This window comes from Pleurodeles waltl, chromosome 7 (assembly GCF_031143425.1).
Source record: "Pleurodeles waltl isolate 20211129_DDA chromosome 7, aPleWal1.hap1.20221129, whole genome shotgun sequence".
Classification (NCBI taxonomy): Eukaryota; Metazoa; Chordata; class Amphibia; order Caudata; family Salamandridae; genus Pleurodeles; species Pleurodeles waltl.
Window position 1 is genome coordinate 64,110,320 of NC_090446.1, and position 19,644 is coordinate 64,129,963.

At 39.9% G+C, this 19,644-nt stretch overlaps 1 protein-coding gene across 1 annotated transcript in view; it reads left to right on the plus strand.

Annotated features, from left to right (window-relative positions):
• LOC138303636 (alpha-2-macroglobulin-like) overlaps positions 1 to 19,644 on the plus strand; it is a 133,922-nt gene that overhangs the window by 57,965 nt on the left and 56,313 nt on the right. The window contains exons 9-17 of the mRNA XM_069242933.1: positions 1,629 to 1,743; positions 2,934 to 3,043; positions 5,574 to 5,735; positions 7,024 to 7,251; positions 10,981 to 11,047; positions 11,753 to 11,898; positions 12,788 to 12,937; positions 14,400 to 14,570; positions 19,285 to 19,366. Coding sequence (XP_069099034.1) covers positions 1,629 to 1,743; positions 2,934 to 3,043; positions 5,574 to 5,735; positions 7,024 to 7,251; positions 10,981 to 11,047; positions 11,753 to 11,898; positions 12,788 to 12,937; positions 14,400 to 14,570; positions 19,285 to 19,366 — 1,231 coding nt within the window. The remainder of the gene's footprint in view (positions 1 to 1,628; positions 1,744 to 2,933; positions 3,044 to 5,573; positions 5,736 to 7,023; positions 7,252 to 10,980; positions 11,048 to 11,752; positions 11,899 to 12,787; positions 12,938 to 14,399; positions 14,571 to 19,284; positions 19,367 to 19,644) is intronic.

The window sequence follows — 19,644 nt, forward strand, 5'->3', positions numbered from 1 at the left end:
CATAGGTTAACATGGGGGCTACCTTTAAATTTGATTAAAGTGTAGATTCCCTTTGGGAGCGGATGGACACATGGAGTTTAGGGTCTCTGAGCTCACAATTTAAAAATAAATCTTTTAGTAAAGTTGATTTTTGAGATTGTGTGTTTGAAAATGGCACATTCAGAAAGCATTTTCTTGCTTATATCATTTCTGTGACTCTGCCTGTTTGTGGATTCCCTGTCTGGGTCAGTTTGACAGTTGGACTGGTTGCACCTCACACTAGACAGTGACACAAAGGGAGCTGGGGTGTAGTCTGCATTTCCTGACGAGCCATCTGTGCTAGGAGGGTGGGGAGGAGTGGTCACTTACACCTGAAAGGGCTGTGCCTGTCTTCACACAATGCAGTCTCCGACCCCCTAGTGAGTGTCTGGGGCCTGGCATGGGCAAGGCAGGATTTCACATTCAAATGAGACTTTACTTTGAAGTAGGCCTACTTCAAAGGAGAAATTGGGTATAAGAAGGTCACCCAAAACCACAGACTTTAGAACACTTCTGGAAACAAGAGGAACCTCTGCCTGGAGAAGATCTGAAGAGCTGAGGAAGAAGAGCTGCCCTGCCTGTGACTGTGCTTTGTGGAGCTATTCTGCAGTTGCTGCTTCTGCCAGAGTAAGAGGGCCTTCCATCTTGTGAAGAAATCTCCAAGGCCTTGATTTAGCGCTTGCCTCCTGTTGTTTGAAGTCTCAGGGACAGCAAAGACTTGTCTCTGCCAGCACCTGGAGTCTCTGGAGAGACTCCTGCTCTGACAAGTGGTGCCCTATCCAGTCCCTGGGCCCTTGAAAGGAAAGCTGGTGAAAAACCAAGGAAATCAACTTCGGACGACTCTGGACCGACGCAGCTGCTTAATCCGGTGATGCCTCCTGCAACTGACTCCGTGATCTTTGCTGGAACGTGACGACCTTCGCAGGATCTACATCACTGCAGCCCCTCTGAAGTCTGCGACTCCATGGAAGTCGCCGCACCAAGTCGTGACCGACGGCGCTCGAAGTGCGCGGATTAAACGTTTCGCACAGACGCTGCGACCCCCGACTTCACGCATCTGCTTGTTTTCACTCTTCATCAAAGGTACTGTACGTGGGGTTCTACGCGACTCCGTGACCAGCACCGCTGGTGTCGGATTTTTGGGAACGACTCCGTCACGACACCATGTTAACACCTCATCGAAGCATTTTGATTTTTTTAGCATAATTTATGAGTTTAATCTTTAAAAATTCATAACTTGACTTGTGTATATTGAATTTTGTTGTTTTGGTCTTATTTACTATTTTTCTAAACTGGTGTTGTGTCATTTTGTAGTGTTTTCATTGAGTTACTGCGTGTGTTAGTACAAATACTCTAGACCTAGCACTCTGAAGTTAAGCCTACTGCTCTGCCAAGCTACCAAGGGGGTAAGCAGGGGTTAGCTGATGGTTATTCTCTTTTACCCTGACTAGAGTGGGGGTCCTTGCTTGAACAGGGGGTAACCTGACTGTCAGCCAAAGACTCAATTTCTAACAAGTGTAAGTTGCCTTTATGAATAGGTTATGGTCAAGGCATAAGACTTATTTTAAAATATCTATGTATTAAAGTAATTGTATCTTTTCTGCCTCCAGGTGGATAACAAAGGATGCTTCCATGAAGTGGTTTCAACAAAAATCTTCCAGATGAAGCGCTCTGGCTATGACAATAAAATCCAAGTGACAGCCACCATGGTGGAGGAGGGGACAGGTATAGCAAGCATCAAGTAGAACTGACAATAATAGCATTTCAAGGAAAGACTACTTACGTCAACCTGCAAAGGAAAGGAAAGGAAGTTACCATAAACATAATGTAAAAAAAAGCTACAATGAATCACAAGTGTACACCACTTACTCACCACAGCCAGCAAAGACGAGCGCAAGAGCGAGGCGTAGTATAATTAAAGTGCAACTGAGAGTAATGGGAGATTTAGGTAGAGTACTCACCACACCAAGCAAAGCGGGGGGAAGGGGCACGTACTGTAAAAAATAATGTAAAGTTGAAATGAATAAAAGGTACACATTCCTTATTTACCACAGCTAGCAAAGGTGAGAGGAAGAGCCAGGTGCAGTAAGCATAAAGTAAGAATGGCAGATTCAGAGAGAGTACTCGCCACAACATGCAGAGAGGACGGATGGACAGATATTGTAAACAAAATGCAAAGCTAAAAATGGACAAAAGATGCATATCACATTAATTAATTACCTCAGCCACAAAATATGAGAGGTTGCAACCAGGGCAGTAAACCTAAGGTGGAACTTACAATAATGAGGGACTCAGATAGAATACTCACCACACCCATCAGAGTGGATGAAGGGACAGGCTCTACAAACATAATGTAAATCCACAATAAATAAAAGTTGCACATTGCTTATTCACCACAGTTAGAACGGTGGGAAGCGGGTACACACACTGCAAATATGAAGTGGAACTAACAAAAATGATAGATGTAAATAGACCACTCACCACCACTAGTGCAGGGAATGAAGAGACATGCACTGTAAACATGACATGCAAATTACATCAATGGGAAGCATAAGTGGTGCACTTACCAAAACCAGAGCAGCAGAGAAAGGGACTGGTAATGTAAACATAAATTAAATATGGCATTAATAAAAGATGCACAGCTATTTTCGAGGAGTGAGGGTCAGTTAGTAGAGAAATTATGTACAATGGCTTTAGGAACCATTATCCATTCTACATTTTTCACTGTCTAATCTCCAATGTCCATTCTCTATTCTCCATTGTTTAGATTTGTTCTTTTATTCTCCATATCTTATTTTCCATTGTCCATTCTCCCTTTTCCATTCTTAGTTCTCAATTCTCTATTCTCCATTGTGTATTTCCATTCTCCATTCTCCAATTTCCATTGTCCATTCCCTTCTCTCATTCTTTTTCAGAAGTTGAGATCTCTGGGGAAGGCTCGAGTGAGATCAGCACAACCATTACAAAAGTGAGGTTTCTGCATGCTGACCCATACTTCAAGAAAGGACTTCCTTTACATGGACAGGTTTGTATTTCAGGTGTACGCAACTCGGTCTATATTTTACCTGCATAAAATCATTTTCCATAGATTGAAGAAGGATAATTTTAATGTTTTTGCAGTTAGATATTTGTTATGTATATTTTCTTTCTACATACTTGCTTTTGCATAATTTGAGATACATGAACCACAATATCGGTGCGTGTAAAACCCACTGAAGGCATCAGTGAATCACTATTTGAAGTAGAAAGCATAATACATAGAGTGCAATGTTCACAACATTTAGCACAAAAGTTAGGCTTTTGGCTTTGGTCCTCTGGGTGGACTGGTACCAGAGTATTCAGTACTAAGTATTTTGATACAATGATATTGTTTTCAAAATATCGATGGGCGAAATATGAAGAAGGTAATTATTTATAGGTAAGGATGCATTTATTTTACTGCCTCCACATCCAGGTATCTACCACCCTTTGTCTATTTATTCTCGGGATACATAGATGTGAAGTTAATAATAGTAGATGTATCCTTACCTATAGATACTTATCATGGTGATATTTTGATCATCAGTATTTTGTTGTTGGTAATGTGGAATGGTAAGCATGCTAGTTCGATGGCCTCAACGATGTTCTGCAGGACCACAAGTCTCTTCTGTCTCTGTCATCATTTAATAGATGAAAACTATAAGCAATCTAATTAGCTCATGTATAAACCTATCCTATTCATATGGTACATGGTGGAGTAGGGACACACTTGACTGTTCAGGATGCACTTCTGTCTCTTCTGCTCTATACAGGTGATCACTGTTGACTATGATCAATGTCTCACTCTTCAACACTCTCAATACTTCCTGGAAGGAGTCCACCTATCCTACTGTTACCTCAGGAGGTCTTGACATGCAAGAAAGTTCATAAGTCCCATCTCAATGTGCTGCACGGTATGCTGCAAGACTGACATTGACAAATGATGAGGTCCTTCTGACTTTCATTGAATTGGGTATACTTGATTGACTATGAGTCCCCTCTATCTTTTTGATAGCTTGAGTGGGAACACATTTAATGAACCATTAGTGGCTTTGGTCTTCTGTACAACATGTGAGAGAATGAACAGGGACCTGAGGTCCCTCCTGTTTCAATGTCACATTTGTAATGATGGGTACAATATGAACCAACATGTCATTTGCTTTGACATGCAATGAAGCAACGCCCTGTAAAAGGGACCTTGAACCTCTTCCTTCTGCACTATATCATTAAAAAAGAACAGTTGGAATGGACTATCTGTTGATGCCCCAGAACACTCAGTAAAGCATATAAAATTTGCAAATGGTCTTACACATGGTCAGAATTTCCTTCTTACACTATAAGTACCTTCTGCTATCATGTACATCTCTCCATTAGTCTGTTTCTATTAGACAGTGTGATGGCGCCAGACCTAATGAACCTTAAGATATGCCTGTCTCTCCATTTGTTCCCCCTCTAAGACAGTGTGATGGTCAGAGAACTCAGCAACCTTAAGTTATGTCTGTCTCTTCCTTATTTTATCTCTTTTACACACTATGTTAGGGATAGATCTAATGGATCCTGAATTGCATCTTTTTCTCTTTCAGTCTGTCTCCTTTAGAAAATGTAATTGGGATATACATGATGACCTTGAGTCATGTCTGTCTTTTCATTTCTTTTGGTCCGATGAAGAGTTTGCCTAATGGGACTCTGTCACAAACATGATGGATATCCTGCATGCCGTATTACTGGTGCATTATGAGCAATTGGATTGTTCATCACATTTGTGATGGGTAGACGTCGCCCCAACTCTAAATCAGCCTCTAAGTCTCTTTTACTCATTGTATTAGGGGATAGACCTGATGGATCTTGAGGTACTGTAGCCTTTCTATTATTCTGCCTCTTTTACAAAATGTGGTGGGGCAAACCTGATGGATCTAGAGTTGTATCTTTCTCTCTATTAGTATGTTTTTGTAGACAGTGTGTTAGTGAAAGACCTTGTCAATTGTGATTTGTAGCTGTCTCTCATTTAGTTAGTCTCTGTCAGGGTGTAATGGTGATAGTGGTTATTTTATGTGTTCCCTACATTACTCTGTCTCTTCTCTCCCTCAGTCTGATGGGCCTTAAATTATGTCTGTTGTTCGATTCCTCTTGTCATTCTTCCCAATATGACATGGATAGACCAAGTGGATTTCTCTCTCCATTAACATGTTGAAATGTGTGGTTGGAACATATGAAAAAGACACTCCTTCAATTGAAATCCCCTTGTGTCTCTCGAAAACTGTTACTACGCACCAAAAGATGGGTATCTTCAATTGATTCTCTCATTAAGCAGAGGATCAGTCCCACTTGTTTCCGCATTACTGATGTCTGGAAGGTGTAATTATTATGGTACGTAATGGGGGTGTCAGAATATGAGGATGTGATGCCACTTTGTCCATGACTCGCGAGAAGGACATGTTGTCACAGCAGGAAGTTATGATATTAAACCATCATCCGCTGTTCAGCCAATAATTTTTCTGCTTCTGAAAGGCACCCCTAAAAAACATTTCTTTTCACAGCTCCTGCTGGAGGACTCTACGGGGACCCCATTGGCCAACGAGACAGTGACCCTTTCTGTGGGCCAAGGAGACACTAAGCTCAACTACACAACGGACCAGGAGGGCAAAGCGTGCTTTTCTGTTGACACCTCCACTCATACCACCTTGTCTCTCTCAATACAGGTAAGCAAGCTCCAGGAAATATGCATCATCATAGTAAAAAATGACAAGGAGGGGGATTTTAAAATGTCATTTGATTAAACTTTACATGATGTGTAAGTTCTTAGGAACCAGGAAACACAGGTATTCTCTTGACACAGTTCTAAGATATTGGAATTACTGAAGTGTGCCTTTTTCAAGAACTATGTCAAATGCACTTGAACCATATAGATGCACAGGCAGCAACTGCAGCTCCACAAAACAAAAAAGGTAAGCTAGACCTAAGTGAATATAAGCTCACTTTCTTTGGGTGGGTTTTATCTATTTATTGAATTTTCTAAATCCTAAGTATAAAGACCATTGCCCTGTTCATCGCTTTGGAAAGGGTTATTGCCATTACCACCCTCCAATACATCTAGAATTTAATCATTTTGCTCTGTCCTCCCTGAAAGAGGCAGGGTGCCTTTAGGGTGTATTAGCAGCCAGAGCGTTTTGATAACAGCACCTTTTTTCATGGACAAGGCGAAAATTGGGGGAAATCATTAAAATATTCCACATTACATGCCAGACAATCTTTTGGCATGTTTCCAATGTCATTAAATGCCCCCTTATCAAAATTTCATCTTTGAATATCCTAGGTGCTTGTACAATTACACAAACGTTTGGGAAAACCACATTTGAGCTGGCCAGATTCACCCTGGACCTCAAACAGTGCTGTTGCTCAATGGAGAGTGACCTTTCCCGTCTGCCTGTGGAACCTGGGATGACTGAAAGGGATGTACCTCTCATCCCTACCCATTTTTCTTTTTGGGTCTGCACTGATGTTTGCAGAATAATAAACAGTAGTTTAACCATGATAGTGTGCATTGTTTGCTATATCCATTTCCCCCTGATCCTATAGTTTATCCTTCCACTGGCAAATTATGTTATTTTATGTTAATACTCTTCTGTAGCTGCCATTACACTTATCTAAGTAGTTTGTCAGAGGGTGACTCTAGATGTAAATGGAAATCCCTCAGTTTAAGGCACACGACTGGAAGCTGGACATGTGGCATTGTTTGTGCTAAGAAAATATTGAAATAATTACTTAATCTTAACCATTGCTTCCTTCATTTTACAAACAATGGCTCATAAACTCACCCTTTTGTCATTTGTAGCAGCAGTCAGTGCCGTTTGTTATCCCACATTTATTGTGGGGATTGTGGATAGTTCTGGTACATACCATTTATTTGGCAGAGTACCTATTAGGACAGCTCCAGATAGTCGTATAACATTAGCACTGTTAATCCTGTTTCTGCTTAAATTTTATCAGGTTTCTTACAAAGATACAACATACTGTGGAAATTCAAGATGGGTGTACCCTTCTTACAATGGCGACACTCACAGGGCCAAGTACTTTTATTCTAAAAGCAACAGCTATGTGAAGATTCAACCTATCTACGATACTTTGGAGCCCGACCACACACAGGACATCACTGTGCACTACATCCTGTCCTCCGAGGGCCTGGGAGAGAGTAAGGAAGTTGACTTTCATTACTTGGTAAGTACACTTTATTAAGTTTGGGCATACATTGAAGAATGACATATGATTGGTTGCCATACCCAACACAAGACATCCCTTCTGACAGAGCCTCTCTGCTGAACAAAGGTGCATACTTTGTGTGTAATGAAGGTATAGCAAAAATCTTTTAGGTGTGTTTCAGGTGTCCCAAATTAGCAGCTATTTGGGAAACTTCAGAGTAAAACACAAATCTATATTTTTCTCAAATTTTAGTTTATTAAAAAAAATATCCAAACCAGTGGTTCCCAAACCTTTGAGAACCACAACCCACTTTTTAGAGCAGCAAATGTTCACGACCCACTTGCCTTTACTGGCCCTAAGGGATGATACTTTAATGTAACTAAAACATAATTTGGTAGCTGCTGTCACTTACAGACAGCACATTTACCGTTGCAATGGCCTCTAGCTTTGTAAAAGCATACGGTTTTACAGATATCATGATATTGCACACAAATGATAATGTGTAGAAATTAGGTTTCTGTGAATATTTATTTTTTGTGCTTCACCAATTAAAGTGGTTTTATTTGTTTTGTTTCTCTTAAACTCTATGTTTCTAGCACACTAATTGCTAAATGCATACAGGTATTTACATTTTGTTGTGTGTTACAAAAAATTACATCCTGATATTGCCTTATAATTCACTTTAAAAACGACTCGCTTTGGAGTCAGAGAAAGAAAAGTAAACCCCAATCCTGCGTTAAATATAAGCAGCAGCTTGTCAGAAGATATAGCCTGACATTTGATCTCTATCTCGTTTAAGCACCACAACTGTGACATGATAAACACAGAACTTAAAGGCATTTTGATTGATTGCTTGGACTTTCACTATCCAACAAAAACCGGCTCGCAACCCATGATCTAAAGTGCTATAACTAATCAGCCTTTGTACATTAATATTAGATCATACCACGACTGAAGACAGCTTCTAAATATATATTTTTTCAAAATATTTCAAAATCATGTACTCTTCTATGGATCACACTGGAGTCACTCAGCAGTAATATTCATAAACCTTCTGCGTCCTCTAACGCAAAATCTCTGCCTTTTTGTGGAGGATAGATGAATCTATTCTTCAACTAATCAATACAATCTTACACTCCAGATTTTATTAATGGAATGTCAGATCTACCTGAATAGCTCATTTATGGGCTACTATTTTTAAAACATTTGAACTGGATATTCATAAATTCACACGTCTCCCTCATGACCAAAAGACATTTAATTTATCCAAAACTCACACAATGCACTTTTCAGGTTTTATTTTTATCAACCTTAATATAGATTCCTTATCAACCTTTTAAATGCCATAGCAACATCCAGCCTTATTTTACATAATAGTCACTGTGCATGGCAAAGGATTTTGCCAAAATAACCATTGGCATTAACCTGCTGAGCAACACATCACTTTTGCTCAGGATTAAATGTACACTTCCCAACATCGCTTTAGAGATGGCAAACCATATTGGAGCACCATAATTTAATGTAGGTAATAACTGAGCACAATATACTATTGTTAAAGGTAGAAAGGAATAGACAATTTTTGATCAATTAAATCTTCGTAGAGTCTTCCTCATTACCTTAGTTGACCAATTCCTCGATTTCAACAAAAACAGCTAAGATGCACTTTATTGATTTTAACTGCCAAATATTTATATTAATTCACAACCCATGATATTGCTGACCACCTTGAATTTTGGGGACTCTTCTAAAAGACAAGTTTTTTGTCTTGGATTAATGGGTTTTGTGTTAACCTTTCAATAAGCCAGTCGAAGTCTTCTAAATAAAAGTCCATATAAGCAAAAAATATAGGTCTACAGATGTATGACGCATGAATAATAGGGTACACATACTGCTTCAAACTTGGATTGATAAATATTATTTCAAAAAGTATTTTTGAGGAGCCCAAATGTAGGTACTTCTTTTACTGAAAGGGTTACCAGAGAACAGTATTGACCCAGAGAACCCTTCTAGCTACACAATTAAATTCTAATGCAAAATCAATATACTCAACTTACAGTGTATTCATTTTCCCTTTTTCCCTTTTCTTTTAAAGGCACAAAAGTTGTGAGTTCATGCAAACTTGAACCATTTTGTGAAAACCATGTTTGGAAGTGAGTGTTACTGAACGGTCTGGAAGACGATGACATTGATCTGGGATAAGATTAGGTGCTGAGGGTTCAGTGATAGGCTTTGCGATGCACGGCTTTGGATAAGGGTGTTGGGCTAATGACACTCAAAGGTCTTGTGAATTAATTTGTGGGTGAGGCTGTAGGCATTGATTCAGGAGATTCTAGGATACCACAAGAGTGGGTAAGATTTGAATATCCACTGTGGTTATTGTGCAGTAGTAGAGACACTGTTGAACTTGGTAGAAGTATTGCTTACTCCAACAAATGATGTGTACCGGGTAAAGACCTCAGCTAACTTCTCAGAACAACTGCCTTTCTTCCATTCCATTTAGAATCCCTGTTCCATACCAGACATCACTGAGATGTCATCACCTACATACCACAGTTATCTAGACAAGCGTCTTTCACTGACGTGGCCAAAAGGATTACCTTTTTGACATTCACTTAGGAAGGTGTGTGCAAGGCATGCCCCCGCCCCCCAATTACTAAGTATAGTAAAGGATTGCTTCACTTTTGCCACCTGTGTGATGGTGCAGTGTTTGATACATATTATACCCATGGGTTATTATCATTAATTTAAATAAATATTCTACTGAGAAGAAATATTTGTTTCTGGAGCGTGATTTTGCTGATGAGGGAGACCACTGGCTCTTGTTACAAATAGAAGTCACTGCTTTGTGCAGACTTGATTTCAATTTGTTTATTGAAAAGGCCAGTCTGGTTGTGTTAGATATGGTATGGTTGGCTTCTGCAACTGAGTTGCACAAATGAACACTTTGTTTGAGAAGAACCAGTGCTTTTACAAGAAAAAAGAATAAATGTCATGTGCGTATTGGGATATGCGATCCACTTAAATGATGTAGTGATGAACCCACATTTGAGACCAATGTTCCTTCTCTGTTCCTTTGGTCTTTGAGGACGGAGCAGATATTGAAGAATGTTAGATACAGAAGAATCAACAAGTATGGAATAAGGGCAAGCATGTTTAAAATCTCTTGAGAAAGTATACATGGCAGGTTGATTGATTGTTTGCTTTGAATTGTGTTGCTGAGTTTCACATGATTCTTTATTCCTCTTTGGTTTGACCTATCTCCTGTGTTTGTAAACATGTAGAGTGTACTGGCATGTTGCATGTAGATGTGATGTGCTTTGTATGTAGGAAGGTGGGGTTTGCATGTTTTTTGTTGCTGTAGAGAATATAGTTATATGTTGTTTTACTATGGTTCAAACTCCCTCAATTTGAGGACCACCAACAAATGTGATGTTTGAGAGTTCTATTGTAAACACTGATATTTTACTGTTTGATGGTTTTTAAACATTAATATCCTACTAAAGTCTATGGTACAATTGAGACTGACCAGGAGATAGGCTTCTCCCCAAAACATTATTCCTACATCTTTTGAATGATACATGTGGTGTCGTATGTGGTCTGTAGAAATAAGATTTTTAAATGCACTTTCAATATTGCACTTTCTATATCCCTGATTTATGCTTCTGTCAATTTAATGCATTCTGGGGCAGCTTTCGTAGCACAAGAAACTCAATTTTACTTATCCTCTTCGCCTTCCTTTGCTTCCAGCTCATGTCAAAAGGAGGCATCGTGAAACATGGCAAACACACTGTTGATGTGGCACACGTGAAGCATGGTGAGCCCCGATTGAGCTACTTCTACCTTTTCCGACCATTGCTTCTTTACTGTCCTTGCCTTTCCAAGGAGCTAAGGTGTAGAGTGTCTTTAGTGAGATTTAACCTTATATTTCATTATGAAACACCTCGTCCATTATATTAAATCATGTTAGTTTCATTATATGATACATCATCAAATTGAAACACTCTAATCAACAAGTACAGTTGTACAGCATTCTTAAGCCCATGTTTATGCCACATTCTGCATATATAATCTCATGATATTAAAAGTGTAGTCTCTAAGGATACCACCAATGTTTAGTATGGTAATGTAATTTGCCACATTTGGGACACATGGATATGAAGGAAGGGTGGATATTCATCTAATACAATATGTGTACTTATACTGAAGTGTTTAAACATTTTCCTCTCGCATGTGAAGGACCATTAGTCTCAAATTGATAGGAACTTGCTTGTGTGTCTCAATGGATCTAAACTCATTCTGTCAGATAGGGTGTGAAGAGGCCATGGGAGGGAGCCGGGATGTTTCAAAGTGGTCTATGGACCAACCTTACCCAGCGCAGTCAATATTTCTTGGGTTATTATCTTCAGGTACAAAGGTACATTTTGATTTTTTTCCTTCAGAAGAAAGATGATTTATTTTCTGATGAGATTTTCCACTCCACTTCACAGGTGAAATATTGCTCTTTAATTTTTCTCTACAGGCGTGCCTGGGACTTTCATTATCTCTGTGCAAATTAGCACAAATATCGCTCCTCTAGCCAAGATGTTAATTTTGTCCTTCCTTCCCTGTGGTGAAGTCATTGCAGACACAGCAAACTTCATAGTTGAAAAGAACTTTGACAACAAGGTAAGAGTTTAGGGTTAGAGTGCAGGTGGGAGGAGGTCAGTGTATACATATATGGGATAATTACTACATCCACAAGCTAAGAATAAAGAGCAAACAGAAGAAAGGAAAATACTGTTAATCTGCCAATTAAAGAGAATTGATCTCACCCAGGGCTCATCATAGTAGTGCTATGATTTACAAAACAGCACAGCTCCAGGATTTTAAATAATGCGTAAATGAGCATTTAACCTGTAGCAATAGGTTTCCTTAGGGAAATTGCAAAGTGTTGCAGAGTCACCTACATGTCTATGGTAGGATATATGCAGAACAGTTGCATAGGGAAGCATACATATTCCTATATATGACTGGAAGACTGAAAGGGTTGGACGTGGGATGCTTGGCAGATCAATTTCAGGACTTGCTAGCTTAAGGAACTTGTGTAACAAAGCAAAGATTTTATGCCTGTGATTGGCTGACTAAGAAGATGAATAGGCAAGGACATCTTATATTTATAGTAATTGAGTAATAAGGCCTGATTCACTCTAAACCTGCTTGTTGAATTCAACACTCATTGCCTACAGCTCTCACTTGTAGTTACCTGGTATTGATTAGAGTGTATTATTCCTAGTACATATGCAATAAATTCCCTCATGGGACAAAATACAAAAATAGGAATGATTCTTCAGAGAGGCAAAGTTGAAAAAACAGAATTTTGTTTCCCTTTACTTATTTACTTTTTTATTCGCTCCTACATTAGTACTTCATATAAAAATCCAGTTAGTCATTTTCTAACTCAATATGTAATTTAGTTCCAAATACATCATTTAATAAAAGTGTATTATCTAACATGTAGTCACTGCAGATGAAAGACTTCTAGAAAAGCCTTTAAATTTGGCATTTGCAATTCCAGGTGAACCTACACTTCTCTCATGCGGAGGGCTTACCCGCCTCACTTACCAGTTTGAAAGTCAAAGCTTCCCCAGGCTCCCTGTGTGCTCTTCGTGCTGTTGACAAGAGTGTCCTGCTCATGAAACCAGAGAAAGAGCTGACTGTGGATTTGGTGAGATTTTCTCTTTTTAGCTTCCCTCTCAATACATGTGATTGGTTCGCCAGCATGCTTCTGAGTTTTGGGTTGTGCCACATCATACCTTTTGTGTTTGAGGGAATGCTGCCACAGAAGGCAAGAAAGACAGAGTGGAAGTATGAGAAGGTGAGGAATGTCTTCCACACCTAAAAAATGAATGTGTGAATGATATGTATGTGGTTGCTGAGGGTAAGGAACGGAGATGCAATAACAAAGAATGGCTTCCTGATCAATTATCTGATCTTGAGTTTTGTTGCATCAGCATATGCAGACTAAAGTTTCTTGTGATTAAGTACTTTTTGTATGGGATTTTATCATTTAAATGCTGAGGATGTATTATCACTTACCTTATTGAGAGGTTTTGCTAGTGTACAGAGGCTATATAGGTAATTAAACCTGTATTGAGTCTTTCCTGTCTAAGGGCAGTGGGAATATGCCAATGTGTAGGTCTATTGGTTGTGAAAGTGTGTGCAACCCCTCTTGGTCTTAGTTAACCTCTCTCATTGCATTATAAGGTGACTATACAAAGAATAGTTTTGTGCAAAATAGTCAGTATGATGCCCCTGTGTAGATGAGTTAATAGGAAAATTAATGAGTGAGCATATTTACATCGTACATATCATCTCAAGGTGATTTTCACTGCACCAAATGCACACGAACAGTTATAAAAGAGAAGCATATATTGTTGAAACATAGAGTCTTCTTTAGACCCTATTTTCTGTAGCAGGATAACAGGAAGAAGCTCATTCATACAAGGTAAAAGATCCTAGAACACAAAAGGCCCTGCGATCTGCATTAATTATGTTGAATATGGGCTTCAGTGATCCCAAGACCTTGATTTCCAACCGGGTTAGTATTTCTTCATTACCATCTTTAAGGCGACTGTGGGTTTCACTATTAATACTTTATTGATCAGACACCCCATTGGTAAGTACTGGACATCTGGTTCTTGCAACCTAGTCAAGCAATATCAGTTTCTATCAGTGATGAGTGCTACTCTTATGGGTTATCATAATTAATGGATTTGCAAATTCCTAAACATAAAGTCCAAATGAACTGAGTTTCTTACCAGGTATGTGGAAAAATTGCATTTAATCCTCAGAGTGCCTACATCCAGTTGCTCTACGATAAATCATTTGGATTGCATTTATGCATCTTGTTTCTGAAGTACTTGACTCAAACCCATACCCTGGGTGGAAAAGCTGTAGAAGCCTGCGTGTTACATAGTGAATCCACGATTGTGCTGGATTATTGCGTGTAAGATCAGCACCTTCTTTGTCTATTGTTGTTTGGGTCTCAGCGTTGCCTCTATATGGGCTTAGAAAATAGAAGATAAATACTGGGGTATAAGCAGGAGGAGTCTGATGGGAGAGGGAAGTCATGGACGTCACCCAATCGCACGTTGACATACATTAATGTCCTCATGATCTCTGTGAAGGTGTATGACCTGCTTCCTGTGAAAGACCTAACCGGGTATTCTCATGGAGGGAGGAACTTGGAGGAAGCCGACATTACGCCCTGTGTAAATCCCGAGCCCCTCTTCCAGAATGGGCTGATCTACCATCCTTCATCCTTGGACACTGAAAAAGACGCTGCCTATCTTTTGGAGGTGAGTCTTATCTTATTTCATCCTCAACTCTCCTACATTGTATTGCCAGTGTTTTAAGAATTGTGAGCCTTCATGTCCTGGACCTCTTCATCTAAGAAAACTCTTCTGCTGAGCATTACTTCCCTCTTATAGTATGTCCATTCTCCTTATGTATATGAATGCTTCAATATTTATGTATGTATGTATGTAGATATGTATCCATTTATTTCTTTATTTGTGGTGTTTTTAGGTCTTGAAATTATCCACAAGGGCATACTTTAAATTTAGCAATGAGTGCAATGTAATTTAAAAAAAGAACAACAGCATTACCCAAAGCAACAGCACATTTGAATTGTTTGAGATGGTGGTGATCCGCAGAATGTGGAGCAGAGATGGGGAGAAACAGTACAAGGAAGGGATGGGTGTCAACACCAGAGCAGCAGGCGCTGTATTGGCGACAAAAATGCAAAAACCCAGCACTCTCAAAACAACGTAATTTATGCATTGTGCTGATATGTTGTGGTTTAACCTTTTGCATTGCAGAGTTCAATCCTGAAAACATATTTTTAATATGCTTACAAATACTGTTCCTTTGCAATGTATTGCCGCAGGTTTTCAGAGTGTGTTAGGGTGTGGCCCCTTTCCAGGGCCTTCCAGAGACTTTCCCTGCAACATGCCTGGGCGTGGTTCTGGGCTGGGCCAAGACTCTATAAAAGAGAGCCAGCCCAACTCCCAGTGCTCACTATTCAGAGGTCCCGGTGCAGAGCAGCAGCTTCTTCCTGAGCTCCTGTCCCGGCGGCATATTTGGATCTTCCAGTCTTCTGCCCTTCATCCTTCATTGGTGATCATTGTTCCAGGCGGTAAGACGGTGGTTGGACTGTTCCGACACCGTTATTGAGAATTTTCATATTCTTGGTTTAATTTTTAAATGAGTAACAGATTACTTGTGCGTTACCATTTCTTAACATTTATATGGTAGTTTACAAATAGGCAAGACGCACAATTTGTTTCATAAAGGTTTGACTTTGTTATTCATTGCGTGCTACCATTTCTTGACATTGGCATGGTGGCTTAAGAATCGGCAAGACGCGCGATTCATTTTATGGTGTTTAAACATTGGTGTCCATTGCGCGCTACTATTTCTTGACATTTACACGATGTTTTACGAATTGGCAAGAAGCGCAACCCGTTTCATGAGGATTTAACTTTGTTGTTCATTGCGCGCTACCATTTCTTGACATTTACATGGTGGCTTAAGAATCAGCAAAAGAAGCGCGTTTCATTTAATTGTACTTTGATCTTGTTATTTATTGTGAGCTGTTATTTCTTGACATTTACATCGTGTTTTACGAATCGGCAAGACACGCGATTCAATTAATGATGATTTGACTTTGATATTCATTGCGTGCTACCATTTCTTGGTATTTTACATGGTGACACTCAAATCGGCAAGAAGCACGATTTTCTCCTTGAGTTTATTTCATGTTGTTTATTGTATGCCACTATTCTAAGATATTTATTATGTAATATTCGAGTTGACAAGTTATGTGATTTGTTTCCTGAATCCATATTGTGTTATTCATGGTGCACAATCCTTTTATGGTGTTTACTATATATATATATATATATATCTGCAATATGCGCAATTTGTGTTGAAACATTTTAAGAGTACACAGAAGGCCAGAGTTTCTAGATGCAATATTGCATGGTCCTAGTATACATTCTCAAAACAGGATTTATATGACTGGTTTAAAATTTAGTCGGAATGTTTTTTCTGATTCTCATGCAAAGGAAAGTACTTGAATAAGAAAGTTTTCATTTAATTCATCTTGATTCCCTTACAGGTATCCGGCCATCTTGAAACTTAGTCATTTTAAACTTAACTCTTAGATTGTTCATGTTTTCAGAGTGACTAGGCTTAGAATCATAGTCTAGTATTGATTTCAGGAGATATAATTTTCATATTGTGTGTTCTAACCTTTTTCTTACTATAGGTCTCCTTCCCAGCTGTTCCCTTCCTAATCCCCTCTTGAGCTCTCTCATTCTCTGTGATTTATCTATCAGAGTCTTGGAGCTGTTCAGTGGTGGACATGTTGGTAACGTGCACAGACCCCGAGGATCTGGTGACTCTGACAATGGGACACAAACTAATCTGTTAGATGGACTTCTGACACTTGAGCCATATTTCCTGAAAGTGAGGGAATTTGAGCTAAGATTGATGGATTCAGGGTTCTGGTTCCATATTCTTGGATATACAGAAGAGAAAGTTTGGATTAGAGTTTTGCTTTTCTTTAATGAACCTCCAGGAGACTTGATTTGCTTTATGTCAGCCTCTCTCTCTTTCAGTGGTGTGCGAATAGCCCCTAAGGTATAATGGAAATCCGGAATGTAGAGCCTTAGAAGCTATGCTGGCTATTCTGAAGTTGCTGTATGTTTGTAATGGTCACCAGTTGAGTTTTTCTTTTGGGTAGGGGAGATATGACTGGGATTTTGGAAACCATGAATGCTACACAATGTTTGGTGACCTTGAGATGTGGTGATTGTGTTCTTGCATAGACCAGTCAGGAGGGTCTTACCTCTATAGTAAATCACTAGGTCCTGGACAGCTGTCCTGAATTCACCTATTGTATGTTAATAAATTCTTGAGTGCCCTTGACAGCTTCTGGTACAAACCTTGTAGCATGGTGGCAGCCTTTATCTTCATTAAATCCATTCTCTTTTTACCATTATACAGACTTGGCTGCCATAATAGGCAGAATGCGTTAACACAACTTATTAATATTATCATTGGTTGCACCTCCTCCTGCCTCCACCTAACAATTCTATACTTCATTCTGTAGTCTCAGCACTTTCTTTAGCTAAATGGAGGAGATCAGACATAGGGCCTAATTACAAGTTTGGCGGTCCACAGGACCGTGATGTTGGTCGGACAGCCTCAATCCTGTTGATTCAACCACCGGATTACAATCCTGGCAGTCAGACTACCAGGAGACTGCTTTGTCAGCCGGATGGCTCCCGATGGGTTGGCGGCGGTCAAAGTTATGGTCAGCCACAGCGGTGCCGAGTTTGGCACTGTCATGCTGATCACAGCTTTGCTTTCCACCATCCTCTTCCTGGCAGGGTCTCTGCCACGAAAAGGCTGATGGATACCCTGTGCTGGGGGCCCCCTGCCAGCACCCTTGGAATGTGCACTGTCTGCTATTGCTGCCAGTGGGCATTCTAAGGGTGTTGGGTGTGACGGCATTGACCTTGGCTCCCTACTGGAGTTGAGGCCAATGCCGCTGCACTGTTTCCAATGTGCTGACCGTCTAAAACTTCGTAATACTGTTAGCCCTATGGAAACATCGTAATACAATAGGGATGAGGCCTTTGGCTTGATAGCTGTCTCACCCGTGCCGAATTGAGGTTGTGGCGGTTAAACTGCCCAACTCATAATGCGGCCCATTGCCTTCTTCTGTCTGGTAGGATTTAGTTCCTGAACTCTCAGAGTTTAGAAATCCAGGATCTTTCTGCACCAAGTTCCTCATTCTGGCATACTGATGTATCTTTCATGCACCCAGAATTGCTGAACCCCTGTGTATCAGAGGTGCAGGAAAATCGTGGTATTCCAAGTTGCACATTGTTTTTCCAGGAGAAATGAGGTAAAAATGAGGCAGTCAGTGTTTGCACAGTTCCTCAGCTCTGGGTCATCTGCACATGAACCTATTTCCAGGTTTGTACTGTTGAAATGTCTGGGGGAGGGGTATCAAGTGTGCAAATGTGCCAGACTCTCCAGTTAGCGCCAGAAATAGGAATTGCAGCTAAATAAGGAATTATGCAGCAAAAAGGCATATTATGCTGCATGACCTCGCAAATTTTGTGATTGTATTACTTCATTAGTGTTCCATTTTTAGACACAGTCTGCAAAAGACTCTACCTTATTAGTACCAATTGACGACCCAAATACAGCAATAACCAACTGAAAGGTGACCAGTCAACCTTGGCAAAAGGCTTTCCAGTGAAAAGAAACGTGTTGTTGTATTTTAGTAACGTTGATTCCTTTGAGCTACAAACAATTTGGAATCTGCAGCTAATGCATAATTGCAAAATACCAGTGGCCCTTCCAAATGTATACACCTATCACGTGTAATTAAGCATGGATCACATATAGGCCCATATGTATACTTTTTTAGCGTTGTATTTGTGCCGCTTTTTGACGCAAATGCAGCACAAACGTACAAAATACAATTGTATTTTGTACGTTTGCGCCGCTTTTGCGTCAAAACATGATGCAAATGCAGTGCTAAAAAAGTATAAATATGGGCTACAGATTGGTGTGCTGTCCCACTTGTCACCACCTTTTCCTCTGATTGGAATCCATTTGATGTTTCTTCTTCCACGTCACTGCTTGCTGGGTGTGGACAGAGATCTCGAAATCCATGAGGAATACAAGTGGGATTCAACTCCTTACTGCAAAATGGCACCAAAAGTCATGAAAATCCACTTAGAGGTCTCAACCGGGATTCTCATTGCAGAATATAAGATGTCACCAGGGAAGACGAATGCAATGGCTCACCTAATAGAGTGCACAATGTCACCACAGGTAATGACATCCATGGGGTGTGCACAGCTTGGATTCACTTCACTAAGTGCAAGGTTTTGTTCATGAGAGCCTGTTGTTTTTGAAGTCAGTCCTCCTAAGTGTGGTGTTCTCATTCTAAATGGTTTAACTAAATGATATGTCTTCTGTTTTTAGGGAATGGGTTTGAAGGTGGTGACCAATGGTGAATTCCGAAAGCCACGTTTGTGTACCCCCACCGTTGTGCCTCAACGTCTAGGTAAGGCACCAGAAATATCTGTGTATTGAAATATCAACAGAGTATGATGGAGGTAAGAGTGTAATTTATCATATGTGAAATCTATAGCCTAATTTAGAGTTTGATGAAAGAGGTTACTCCATCACAAATGTGATTGATATCCCATCTGCCATATTAAAATTCCATTGTAGCCTATAGAAATCGTGATGCAGTGGACAGGATATCCGTCGATGTTTGTTACGGAGAAGTCCTTCCGCAAACTCTAAATCAGGTCCTTATTGTAGATCGGGAGCAACTGG